The following is an 11,695-nucleotide window of genomic DNA, read 5'->3' as shown; positions in this document are numbered from 1 at the left end:
TTAGAAAGATCACAGTCATGACGTGGATGTTTTCATTTCACTCACTCGGAATAACTAGATATGTGGCGTGTCTGAATTTCAAATTCAGCAGAGTAATCATACAACGTGAGGCGATGTTGTGAGAAAGGATTTTACTTCCAAAAGAGGAACATTTAAATGACTCTTTGGCATCTGGGAACTTGAATGTTTCGAAGCTTTTGAAGGTTCTATTAAAGATGCATCTCAGACCATATAGCTTCTTTTAAATTACCAAAACAAAGGACACACTGGAGATTTGTTTGTTTGTTTTATTCCGCTTTATACACTGACAAATTGTTGTGCAGCAGATTCTTGGTTCATTACTTCAATTTCTACATCACTGAAAAGGTCAAGGTTGTTTCTGTATGAGACCTGTAAGATGACACAAGTTCCTTTTTTAATGCATTTTAGACACTAATGCCATTCAAATGTCATTTACTATTTCATTAGTTACCTTGCCCCATAGGTCAGTATTTCATTAGTGACCTTTGACAGAACTCTTAGGCACTCTCCTCTCTTAATGGCAACTGAAATGACTTCATTTAGGTGTCATGTCATGTTTAATCTAAAACTCTTTTTGCATGTCAGCCTTTATCATGGAATTGACTGAAATTCATAGATAAAGTGGGGCTTTTCCAGTGCTGTCCCCACCGAGAGGAACAATTGGCTGCCAACAGCCAAATTCCAATCGGAATTCCAATCGCCCCCTCCCCGATGAACCTTACTCCATGGGGAGTCATGCTTGCAGCAGCAGGGTTTCTCAGCACAGCGGTATGGTAGATTTGAGACATCTTAGCCCTTCTTCAACTCTAACATGAGGGTTTCACTTCAATGGAGAAAATGGAAACTGAAAAATCTACCTATTCTGTTTCCTTTTCAGTCAAGTGCTTATCTTATGATTACATTTCCTTAATATTTCACAGCTTTGTAATAACAGATGGATTTGTTAATATCAAAGGCTTTTAATGTGGATGAATTATTATTATAGAGGTTATTGGCAGGTTGGTGTCCTGCAAATAGATCTTTGTGGTCTTCTAATGCATAAACTTTGCAGCTCAGACAAAGATACTATCCCTGGACCGCCTTAAACCAGACTGCCTAAAAAAGCAAAGAAAATGACTACCAGACTGAATAAGAGGAAGCAATATGATGTGTAATCTCCATGCAATGACTATGAAATTTTAGTATAACTTGTTTCATCAATCACCTGTTTTGTAAGAAAAAAGTCTGGCAAGATCTGTGCTCTTTACAGTGTTTAGATAGATAATATTTTGGTGTAGTTTCACTATTACCTGCAACCATGTTCTGTTCAATTCTTTTTCAGACCTGTAACACTCTGGAAAAAAAATGTGACCCACCCTGTTCTAACCTGTTGATGAACACAGAAAAATCTGCAGATGTCTTAGACTGTTACACATTTTTGCAGTTGCTGCTATGATTGCATTCATAGGATCCCTTTGTGTCTTAGACTAAGCCATTTTGCAGGTCTGGCTGTATTTGCTCATTTAAGGGACTTGTTTGTAAAAAAAAAAAAAAAAGTCAGAAAAATTGTTGTTTGTTTTTTTGTTTGTTTGTTTGTGGGTTTTTGTTTTTGTTTTGTTTGTTTTTTTTTTTTTGTTTTTTTTTTTTTGGGGGGGGGGGGGTATTTTATTGAAAGTTCTAAGCAGGAACCAGCCCTCCAGCTCACAGTTTGAAAACCACCAGCGTCAGTGTGTACACCTTCTATGTGAATGAGCTTTGCTGTCTAATTAAAGCAGCAGCAGCCTGTCTGTCTGGTACATGCTGCCGGATGAAGATTCCTAATAAGGAGGAGATCGTAGCGGAGAACACACACAGTGTTAATCCCATTCCCTGGTTCCTTCTCTCACACCCCTCAGGCTTTGGCTGTGTGTGTGTGTCCTAATAGCTTTCTTATGCCATCCAGTTCACTGGCCGGTCAGTTGGTTTGTCAGTCAGTAAGTCAGTTGATAAACCTTTTACCTCATCACTCAGCAATCTAATTTCAACCTAACATAAAACTGTAATTTACCCACTGGTGACTTTAGAGAAAAGTCCTCTGATTTATTTACAGCACTTTTCAGAAGTATAACTATCTTCTATGACTAGAAAGTGTAGTTTAACAGAAGTGAAAGCAAACATATCACATGCTGAGAGTTTTTGAAGCAAACCTCAAACTACTCTGATTTTAGCAACATTTTGCAGTTTGTAAATGTGTTAAAGTGTTGTTTTAACTTCACTCATAACTAATAGCAAATGATCATCTGATCTCAGCTGAGTTTAACAAAGGTTTCATGTTGTGGTGCAGATGTTTGAGGGAGGATTCATGTGAAAGCATCTGGAAATCCCAGAATTAAGAAATTAGTCAGAAAACGAAGAATCCAGTCATTCGGTCAAGATGTTCAACATACTCAGGTGAAACTGGGCCAACCACCAGTCAGTTTGCCAGTTGGCCTGTAGGTGGCACATTAATCCACTTATTCAGCCTGCTCCCTGCTCTTGTGTGAATGTTCACTGCTGCTGTAACAAAATGTTCTTTCTGCTGCTTGTGATCTCTATCTGTAAAAAAAAACAAAAAAACAAAAAACCCCATCTTCTAAAATGTGGAGCAGCAGATTGCTTCTTTAGTGCAAGTTCAGTGCAGCTTTGCTGTTGTTGTCTGTGTGATATTGATACTTCACCCTCTTGTGAAAACACAGAGTACACTTTCACACTCAGCAGAAAGTAGTTTACATGTGGCAGACCACCTAGGAGGCTGTGATTACATCTAAAGACGCAGAGTATGCTCAGAAAAGCAGTGTGTGAATAACAGTGAATGAAGAAGAGCTGTTACTTTACATGTTTGAATACATGCTGGGGTCTTTGAGCTTATAATAAGAGATTTTTTTGTGGAGACTTATGCATATCATAAGTCATGATCATCTTAGTAAACACGTAATTTAAAAAATAGATACAGACACACTTTTAATGCATGTAATAAAGCTCATTTTAAATTAATTGGCACGTGTGTTGGGTTTAATTTAATTTATAGAAAGGGGTTGGTATAAGATTTCCTTACAGTGTTCCTTGGACTTTGCGAAGAACTCACGTGAACAGGCTAACTCGCAATCTGATTGGCCGACGTGTCTGCACGTGTACCGGCAAAATCCTTGACGGTTACGTAAGTGGAGCAGCGCAAGGGACTCACTGGATGGAGGGCTACAGTGTCAGAGTGGGACGACTGGAAGATAATTTATTACAATGAAGGATCTGTAAACGATCAGTTAGGAAATAATGGAGGAAACAGTAAAATGTGCATATGTTGTGTTTGTTCATTCCGTTTTGTTTGAATTTATTCTGCAACAAAATATACAAAAACTACATCATAGATAAATAAACATTAGCATTTTCTGAAGAATAAAAATGACTGTAAAATATACATTTTCGTGTTTGAAATGTGTAATTGTGCATAAGCTTAAAGTGGAGTAGGTGATATGATGACGCTTTAGGTCCTTTAGTTTGTAGTAGTAGTAGTAGAGGGGGAGGGGGTGGATGGTGAAACACTCGCAAGAGTTGGATTTGGAGGATAACGTGGCTCTGAGAGCACTCAGTCCATCTGTATGTCAGCCTGTCTCCCCTTCTCATATTACAATTAAAGGGACAAAGAGGGGGGAGGAAACGCGGTATAAGCCCCTTAACCCGTAAAAATGCGTGAGCGTATCCTCTACATTCTCCAGTAATGAGTGAGATGTATGTGTTACTCATTTTTAATCTCTGAAATATATCATTAAAAAAATAATACAAATGTTCATTTTAACACCTCAAGTGTGGTTCACTTGACTGTTTTATCATTTAGACTGTCAAAAATCACTGTTTAAATGGTTTTATGTTGGCTTAACTCTGCTGTAGCTTTCAAATGACGCCTTAAGGCGAGAAGGAGAAAAGTAGGCAGGCAGTGAGCAGTTAGATACCCGGCTTTTTCTCAGTCCACGTGTGTTTCTTCCCAACTTTACCCGCCACCGTATTCCTGGAAATCAAGCAAGCGTATGTATCACTCCGCGCATAGTCCCGGCTTCAGTGCGCAATTAAACCAAATTGCCGTCACCCCCGTTTTTTCCGCGTGGACTTAATCAAAAGAGAAACCGACGGCGGTTTTATCAGCGGTGGATCTGATTGCCGTTAACGACACTTTGTTGACTATTATGTTTTGGCGCGAGTTTAGCGGCGGCGGAAGGATCGCGGCGTACGCCCTGTATTAAACTCAGTGACCGCTGCAGCCGCACCTACTCTGGCTGATACAAGCGGCGGAGGAGAGAAGAAAAAGCAGGATACACCCGAAATGCTGCCCTGCGCAAACTTCAATTTTACACGCAGAAAGTTTCACTTGGGCAGGATTTTCTAGTCGTTTTCGTCTCGCTGTGGACTTTGCTGGATAAATAGGGCATTTTCTACTTTTTGTCTTTATTTTGAGTGCAATCTCCTGTAAGGACAGTTGAAGGTAAGACAGCTGTTTTATCAGAAACCTCATTGTACGCATGTGAGAATGGGAGTTTTGTGCATTTTTTTTTTGTATTTTTGCTCTTTTGATGTAGCTTAACGGTGCTTCAAAGAGGAAAAAATGACTGCCGGTTTCACGTGGGGTCCCGGCGCTGTTTAACGCATGCGGGGTTTAAATGACCGTCAACGCCGGTTAACCTTTAAATCCTTTTACGGACTTTGAGCTTTTACGGACGGTTGACTTTTACTTTTCTTACGGAGATTCATTCTTAGACTCCGTGTAGTTATTTATATTCTATTTTTCTAGTGTGTCACCTTAGTGAATTTGGTTAAATGAATCATTGCACAATAGATTCTGCAGATGCATGAAGGCAGGGCGACCTAACAGCAGATGCGTTCAAAAGCTTAAGGAAATTCGTGCTCTTCTATTTTCACATTCCAGCTGTGCTTGGTCTCAAGTAGTTTTGGTCGAAGTCCTTTCGTGCAAGAGATATTTTGGATACGTTAAGAGAGAGGAAAGTGTAGAATGTATTTAATATTGCTGCGTAATCGTTGTCTGCGCTCTGCATTTAAGTTGTAGCTCAGCTTTTCCCAGGCCGTGATGGTAAAGAAAGGCAGCCTTTAACTCCCGGACACACACTGCTGCTTTTGTTCTCCCACATTGCCTGCTATACATGCACATACCATACGACCCCACAGGAGTATTATAAGAGTTCCCCCTCCCCCAAATAGGACCATAGGTCAGGCTGTTCCAGCTGAAACGACCTTGGTTAAATGAGAAATGCGCTTTTTTTTTTTTTTTTTTTCTTCAGTGAAACTTTTTTAAAGCTTTTGTTGTTAAAGCTTTTGGGAGTGGCTTCTAATTGAGTAGAAAATCAACATGTAGTGTCCCATGCATGTTTTTGCGTGTGTGTGTGCTTAATAGTGTATTTCTGAACAGAGTTGGGAAACTGTCCTTTGTGTTGTGCCAGAAAGCTGAATTTTTTTTTTTTGCATTTGTGTTTAACAGCAGCAAGAGGTCTAAGTATCGTAGCAAATGCAACGCACCCATTCCTTTAGACTCAGAGTATTGTTTTCTATGTCAGCAGTCAGCCTGACTTAATTTGCGAGTGTTTTATTATTCTGAGTAGGAACAATGTAAATGGTGGAAAGAGGTGTAAAGTTTCTGTGTGTCCCAGCTGTTCCTGTGATGTCATGGGGAGTGGGGTATTTTTTTGAGGAGGAGGGGGGGGGGGGCTTAAGGGCCTCCCCAGGAGCAGAGGGGCGGGGTTATAGTGATGTAAACACAGATAAAAAGGTAGCGCCTGCAGGTTGGGGACTCAGTCTAGAGGAACAGGTTAAAGCTTTCACTACAACAGGTGTTGCTGCTGCTGGGATTAACCCAATAGACGCTGACTGCGCTGCTGTAAAGACACTACTGGATCAGCTTCTCTGGATTTTAACTTTATAAGCTCCACTACCTCTTAGATTTTTAATTTATACCTTTTTTGTTGTTGTTGTTGTCGTTCTCCCAGATATCAAACATGTTGGAAAGTTTCACTCAGTCGCAGGACTGGCTTTGTTCAGAGCCGCTGCTCTTTGATGACGAGTTCTGCCAAAGCCTGATGAAAGACCTCCAGGCATTACCGACACCTCCGCAGTCGCCCCCCATGAAGTCTGGGCTGGGTGGTGATAAGCCTCTGTCCAAGGAGGACCAGCTCAGCTACGTGTCGGATATTCTACTGGAGGACCATGACATGCAGCTCAACTGGCAGTGTGACTTCTTCCACTCTGATGCTGAGAAAGGAGGCGAGCTTAACCAGCCCTGCTCTGAGGAAGCTGAGGACTGCCTCTGGCAGTGCCTGGCAGCTGAGGAGAAGCTTGTCTCCTCAATACTTGGTTGCAGCCCCGTACTATCTGACATTGATACCCGCATCTTTGAGGAGATCGCCGGCTCCACACTTGACTGCCAGAGCCTTATGGAAGCTCCGGAGCCCAGTGAAGCTACATCAGACTACGGATCAGTTGGTGGCGAGCTGTCCACATATTCGTCTAGCGACTCTGGTAAGTTGAATGTTTTCATTAAGTTGTAGTGCTGATGATCAACTCTAACTTTAATCTCAGTCCTTCTTTGTTGTTGCAGTGCTTATCAGTATAAACACCCACACCCAGAACAGCCTCACCGGCATTTCATTGACAATTCTGTTAATGTTTACTGGCACTAAGCCCAAACTGTTCTGTGTTCAGCTTATCAGGACAGCAGCACCCACCTTTAATCTGCAGAAGCCTTAATGACTGAAGGGTGTTATTAAGGTGTGGGTGAGGTTTAAGATGTTGAGTGGCATTAAGTAGATTAGGGGTTTTAAGAGAAATATGTGTGTGACTCATGTTTAGCGGTGAGTTGTGGCTCAATATATTACGCTTTTAATGAGCCATTTTACTGCCTTAAGCCCTGCAGCATCTCTGTGCTAGAACGGAGATGGCAGGTTGGCATTTATATTAGTTTTTCAGTGGTTACTATCTCTTAGGATATGAAAGCTTGTTGTGATTTGGTAATTCCACTGGACTTCTTTGTGGATGTTGTAAACTTCTAACTATTTCAAGTTAGATTTTCACAACTGACTGGTGTCCTTCGGTGGGCTTTGTGCAGTCTATACTGTGTGTCCTTTTAAAAGTTGTGCCACAACCCACCAAGATTATGACATGGTCATGGGGGGCCAAAGAACTACTCTAAATTTTTATTTTTTTTTTTCTTACAGAGGAGGAAATTGATGTGGTGACTGTGGTCCGCTGTTCCTCAAGTTCCTCCCCTGAGCCTTCATTGGCTGAACGTCAGCAGAAGCAAGAAGAGGAACAACGTGCTCGGCAGCGATACCGCTTTGAAATCCAGCTACAGCACAACTACGCTGCTCCCTGCCCTGCATCACCGCCGCCATCAAACAAGCGCGCACGAGGGAGCGATGGCCCGTCACGCTTCCACTGCCTTTCGCGCAGTTCTTCTTCATCAACCTCATCGCGTCACTCATCCCGAAACTCAACAGAGACGGAGGATGAGGAGGAGCGGAGAAAGACTCACAATGTGATGGAGAGGCAACGCCGAAACGAGCTAAAGAACTGTTTCATGCGCTTGCGCGACAACGTGCCTGAGCTGTCGCACAATGACAAGGCATCTAAGGTGGTGATCTTGAAGAAAGCCAGAGACTGTATTTATAGTTTAGAGGATGAGTCCCACAGACTGCAAACCAGGAAAGACAAACTTAAAGCCAAACAGGAACAGCTGAAAGCCAGACTAGAGCAGCTCCGTAGGTAACGGACCAGGATTGGACATTTGTAGGTTTTCAGAGACTTCTTGGGTCGGGGAGGGCGGGGCAAGGGAAGAGACTTTGTAGATAGATGGGAGTAAGAAATGGCTTTTCCGGCTGGAAAGCGCACATACAGTTGTTTCTGTCATGTAGACTGTATATTCACATGCACACAGTTTCCCTGGACATGATATAACACACATTGCCTCATAATTAATCATTGTCATGCCTTGACTGCTGACTGTAGAGTGTAGTGCATTTCTTTCTTTTCTTTTCTTTTGGTCCCCCTGCCACCTCAATACACAAGACAAAGACAACATCCTGTCATTTCTTTTGCGTCATCTGTGGGAGTATGTCAAATGTCAATGATTTAAAGCAAAGTCTCAATTAGACCAATTAACTGGAAGCCACTGCAGTACAGTGTTGTAGTTTAATGAAACTTGAATATTATTTTCAGGATCTTTTATAGCCATATTGCCTATGATCCCTCCATTCTCACAGGTCTTTGGTGGCTTTAGAGTTAATTGTGCTTTGTTAACTTTGACTTAATGTAATTACAAAGTTGTGCCTTCAGCCTTGTATGGCTTTTATGTTTGGGCTAAACACAACTATTACCAGAATAATCTGTGTTAATCCCAATGCTGTACACAGCAATGCTTGGCCTCAGTTCAGCTCAACACTAGTTCACTCACTGAGTTATGTGTTTTCTGTTAAGCTCAAAGGTGAGCCATATTAAGTGGCCTTCAGGTTTGTTTTTTGTTAAGACTGAACTGCAAGCTTTGCAAAGCAGCCAAAGTTTGGGCAAAATCTCTAACATTTATATTTTGCATGTGTGGTTTTTTTTTTTTTTTTTTTTTTTTTAATAAACAAAAAGCGGACAGACTCAGTTTTAAATTAATAGTCGGAGGAGGCTGCAACAGCCGCAGTCATAGTCACTTGATTCAGTCATTTTGCTTTGTGTCAGTTCAGATGAGTAAGTGTCATTTTGATTGGTCAGTTGGTGGCCCTTGTACTTGGATCAAATTGTAAAAAATCAACAGTGTTTAAAAGAAACAAAAATCACACTACTTATGATTTGAAATAAATATTTTATGTAAAGACTTGTAAATCAACAAGGGCCACTCACTAATAAACATTCCCTGTTTTGAAAGGTTGGATTCACAGGCTGTTCTATAAACTCTCGCTGTAACACAAAAAAATAGTTTATAAGACATGAACATGTCCAGCAGAATCCTGGACTGTCGGGTGATTAATTTGCTCATGTTGCTATTAAGGTTAATAATGAAATGTGCAGATGGCTTAATTAGGTTTTGAAGTAAGTTCTTCTTAAATCAGTAAATATTTGACACGTTGATAGCCAGAAGCAGTTTTGCCTTGAGATGCGTGCTGTTCAGGACACTGTCTCCTTTGTTTTCTTCCAAACCAGTTCTTTCAGGGAAGCTTAATTGTATTTCTGCAAATATTTAACTGTTCATTTCATAGAAATTAGTCATATAACTGCCTTGTAAACATGCAGTGAGCAGGGATGACTCAATTTTCTTTAGGAAACCTACCTCCACCTGGCTGCAATTGGGCCTGTGATGTTTTTGTTTGCCTTTTGTTCTGTTGTACATATTGTACAGTTTTTGTTCAAGTGTACATTTAATATTGTAATATAACTTATTTTAGTCTTATTCATTCTTTGTTGTGAATGCACTTTTTTTTTTTTTTAAATAAAATTTAAAGTGTAAATTAGAGATGAATTTTTTTGTGTGGTGATTTATTATGTGTTGTCAGAGCACTTACAAGAAGGGACAATGGGGGGGGGGGGGGAAACTGTGACATGCTATTAATGTCTCTTACAGAAAACAACTTGATCAATATACCTGAAACTTTTTATCGCCTAAGAGAACATATCTATTCATACCCATTAGTATGAGCTCATCTTTTATTGAAAATGACAGTCCTGCCCTGAAAATGCCCTGGCCAAGTAATATAGTAAAGTCTGTGGAAGTTGCATAGTAATACACATATACAGCAAAAATGCACAAGTATAGATGATAAAGAATGAAATATTTGTCAGCTGGTTCCCGGGGAAAGGGAGAGTAAATCTGACTTCCAAATAAATCTGGAAGTTGTCTGCATAAACATGGAAACTCAAATGATGCTTCTAGGACAGGGGTGTCAAACTCATTTTAGATTGCGAGCCACATATAGACCACTTTGATCTTAAGCAGGCTGGACCAGCAAAACTCTTGTTTCTGTCGGTGTCAAGAAGCCTTTTTTTTTTTTTTTTTTTAATGTTGTGGCGATTGTTTTTTAATTGTCATAAAAACCAGATTTCTATAGTAAGTGAAAAACATCTGTTTTTCAAAAAGTTACAGAGGTTTTATTAGAGACGTAACTCGTTTTGCAATTTGTGAAAGTTGAAATTTTCTTTTGTACTGGATAGTAGAAATTAGGCTTTCAGATGTTATTGTACTCAACAGTAGACTGGTGTGTAATAAACAAGCAAATAATGCACGAAATAGGGATTTTTGATGGGAAACTAGTCTTTCGAAGCACACAGAGAGAGAGAGCTATGAAGGAAGTGCAATTTTATGGTGGAAGCAAGACAGCCAACGTAAGTGGAAATTCATTAAAATCTTTTCAAAAGTGAAGTGTAGCGTAGTGATCTTGTTTTGCCGTTCAATGAATTTTGGTTGGAGAGTGACGAAATCTGGAGTTTCAGAATCTGTGAGATGTCGGTTTTCCGCACCCGATTGGCATTTCCTGTACGTGGGATCCACGCTTTGTGTTTACATCTGTTTGCTGTTTTAGCTTTTGGTGGTCATTGAAATAATTTTGTAAGCTTTTAGCTAAGATTCTGACTTTTCTGTGGATACCACATGTGTATGTTTAAATAACAGATCAAGTTAAATTAGATGTTGTCCCTCTCCCTTTCAAACAATCGAAATGTGTTGTGGGAAATGTAGTTCGCGATCACTGTGCGCTTTTAAACAGCAAACGGTAAACTTATTTTAAGATAATCATTGAGAAGCTCACGCAGGACACATAAAACGGCATGGCGGGCCAAATTTGGCCTGCAAGCTTTGAGTTTCAGACATGTGTACTAGAAGATTATTGTATTGTATTAGCAGGTGCACCTTGTTAGCATTAGCTTAGCAATCCACTCTCTTGTGTAAAAATACTCTCTTGAGGCCAAAAAAACCCCAAAACATTTTTCAACAACTTAATGCTTGAAAACAGAATCCAGAAATCAATTGGTGATGTCATAGATTTTACATCCATCATTTATTTACAGTCTATGGTTTTAGCATAAACTGTTATCATAAAAAATGTTCTAGACAATATGCAACCCTAGACAAATAAGGAGGAACATGTGTTCCACTGTTTTTCTGGCATTACACTGGTTTTAAGGTTTTACTAACCCTCCTGTATAACCCCACACTTATTTTTCCTACTTCTCCTCTTCCCTATCTTCTATACTCTCCATTCCCAACCATTTAGGTGAGCTAGGCTTAAACTGGCAAGACAAAGAGATGTGTGATCTGTGCAAAGGTTTTAGGCAGGTGTGGAAAAAATGCTGTAAACAGAATGTCTTCAGAAATATAAATGATTGTTTATTTGCCCCAAATGTATTCTGCAGCAGGACAACAGCCCCAAACATACAACCCATCTTCAAAATAAAAAAGAACAAGAAGTACTGGAAGTGATGGTATGGCCCCTACAGAGCCCTGATCTCAACATCATCGAGTGAGATGCTCTTTTGAATTCAAAGGATGGTCACACCAAATATTGATGTAATTTAGATTTCTCTTTTGTTCATTAACTGTATTTTGTTGATTGATGAAAATAAAAGATTGACACTTCAATTTTTAAGAGCATTCTTTGTTTACAGCATTTTTCCTCACCTGCCTAAAACCTTTGCACGGTACTGTATT

The 11,695-nt window shown here is 40.1% G+C and overlaps 1 protein-coding gene across 2 annotated transcripts; it reads left to right on the top strand.

The window, feature by feature from the left end:
• The first annotated feature begins 4,154 nt into the window (after window positions 1–4,154).
• On the top strand, window positions 4,155–9,508 carry mych (myelocytomatosis oncogene homolog). 2 transcript variants are annotated; one of them, XM_084929021.1, is made up of 3 exons: window positions 4,155–4,492; window positions 6,006–6,534; window positions 7,230–9,508. In XM_084929021.1, exons 2-3 carry the CDS (start codon window positions 6,015–6,017, stop codon window positions 7,778–7,780), a joined length of 1,071 nt encoding a protein of 356 aa, XP_084785147.1. In that variant the 5' UTR covers window positions 4,155–4,492; window positions 6,006–6,014; the 3' UTR covers window positions 7,781–9,508. The 2 variants fall into 2 exon arrangements, with proteins under 2 accessions (XP_084785147.1, XP_084785148.1); XM_084929022.1 differs by lacking the exon at window positions 4,155–4,492 and having other exon boundaries at window positions 5,788–6,534.
• Window positions 9,509–11,695: the final 2,187 nt, after the last annotated feature.

This window comes from Perissodus microlepis, chromosome 5, assembly GCF_051167445.1.
Source record: "Perissodus microlepis isolate ML-2025 ecotype Zambia chromosome 5, ASM5116744v1, whole genome shotgun sequence".
In the NCBI taxonomy this organism is placed as follows: Eukaryota; Metazoa; Chordata; class Actinopteri; order Cichliformes; family Cichlidae; genus Perissodus; species Perissodus microlepis.
Note: the sequence above shows the minus strand (reverse complement) of the source record. Positions and strands in the feature narration are given on the sequence as shown.

What these genes read in the sequence shown, in the direction of transcription:
- mych (XM_084929021.1), top strand. Translation starts at nt 6,015, where the DNA reads ATGTTGGAAAGTTTCACTCAGTCGCAGGACTGGCTTTGTTCAGAGCCG. An exon ending in ATATTCGTCTAGCGACTCTG is followed by an intron (nt 6,535 to 7,229) that starts GTAAGTTGAATG and finishes TTTTTCTTACAG; the next exon opens with AGGAGGAAATTGATGTGGTG.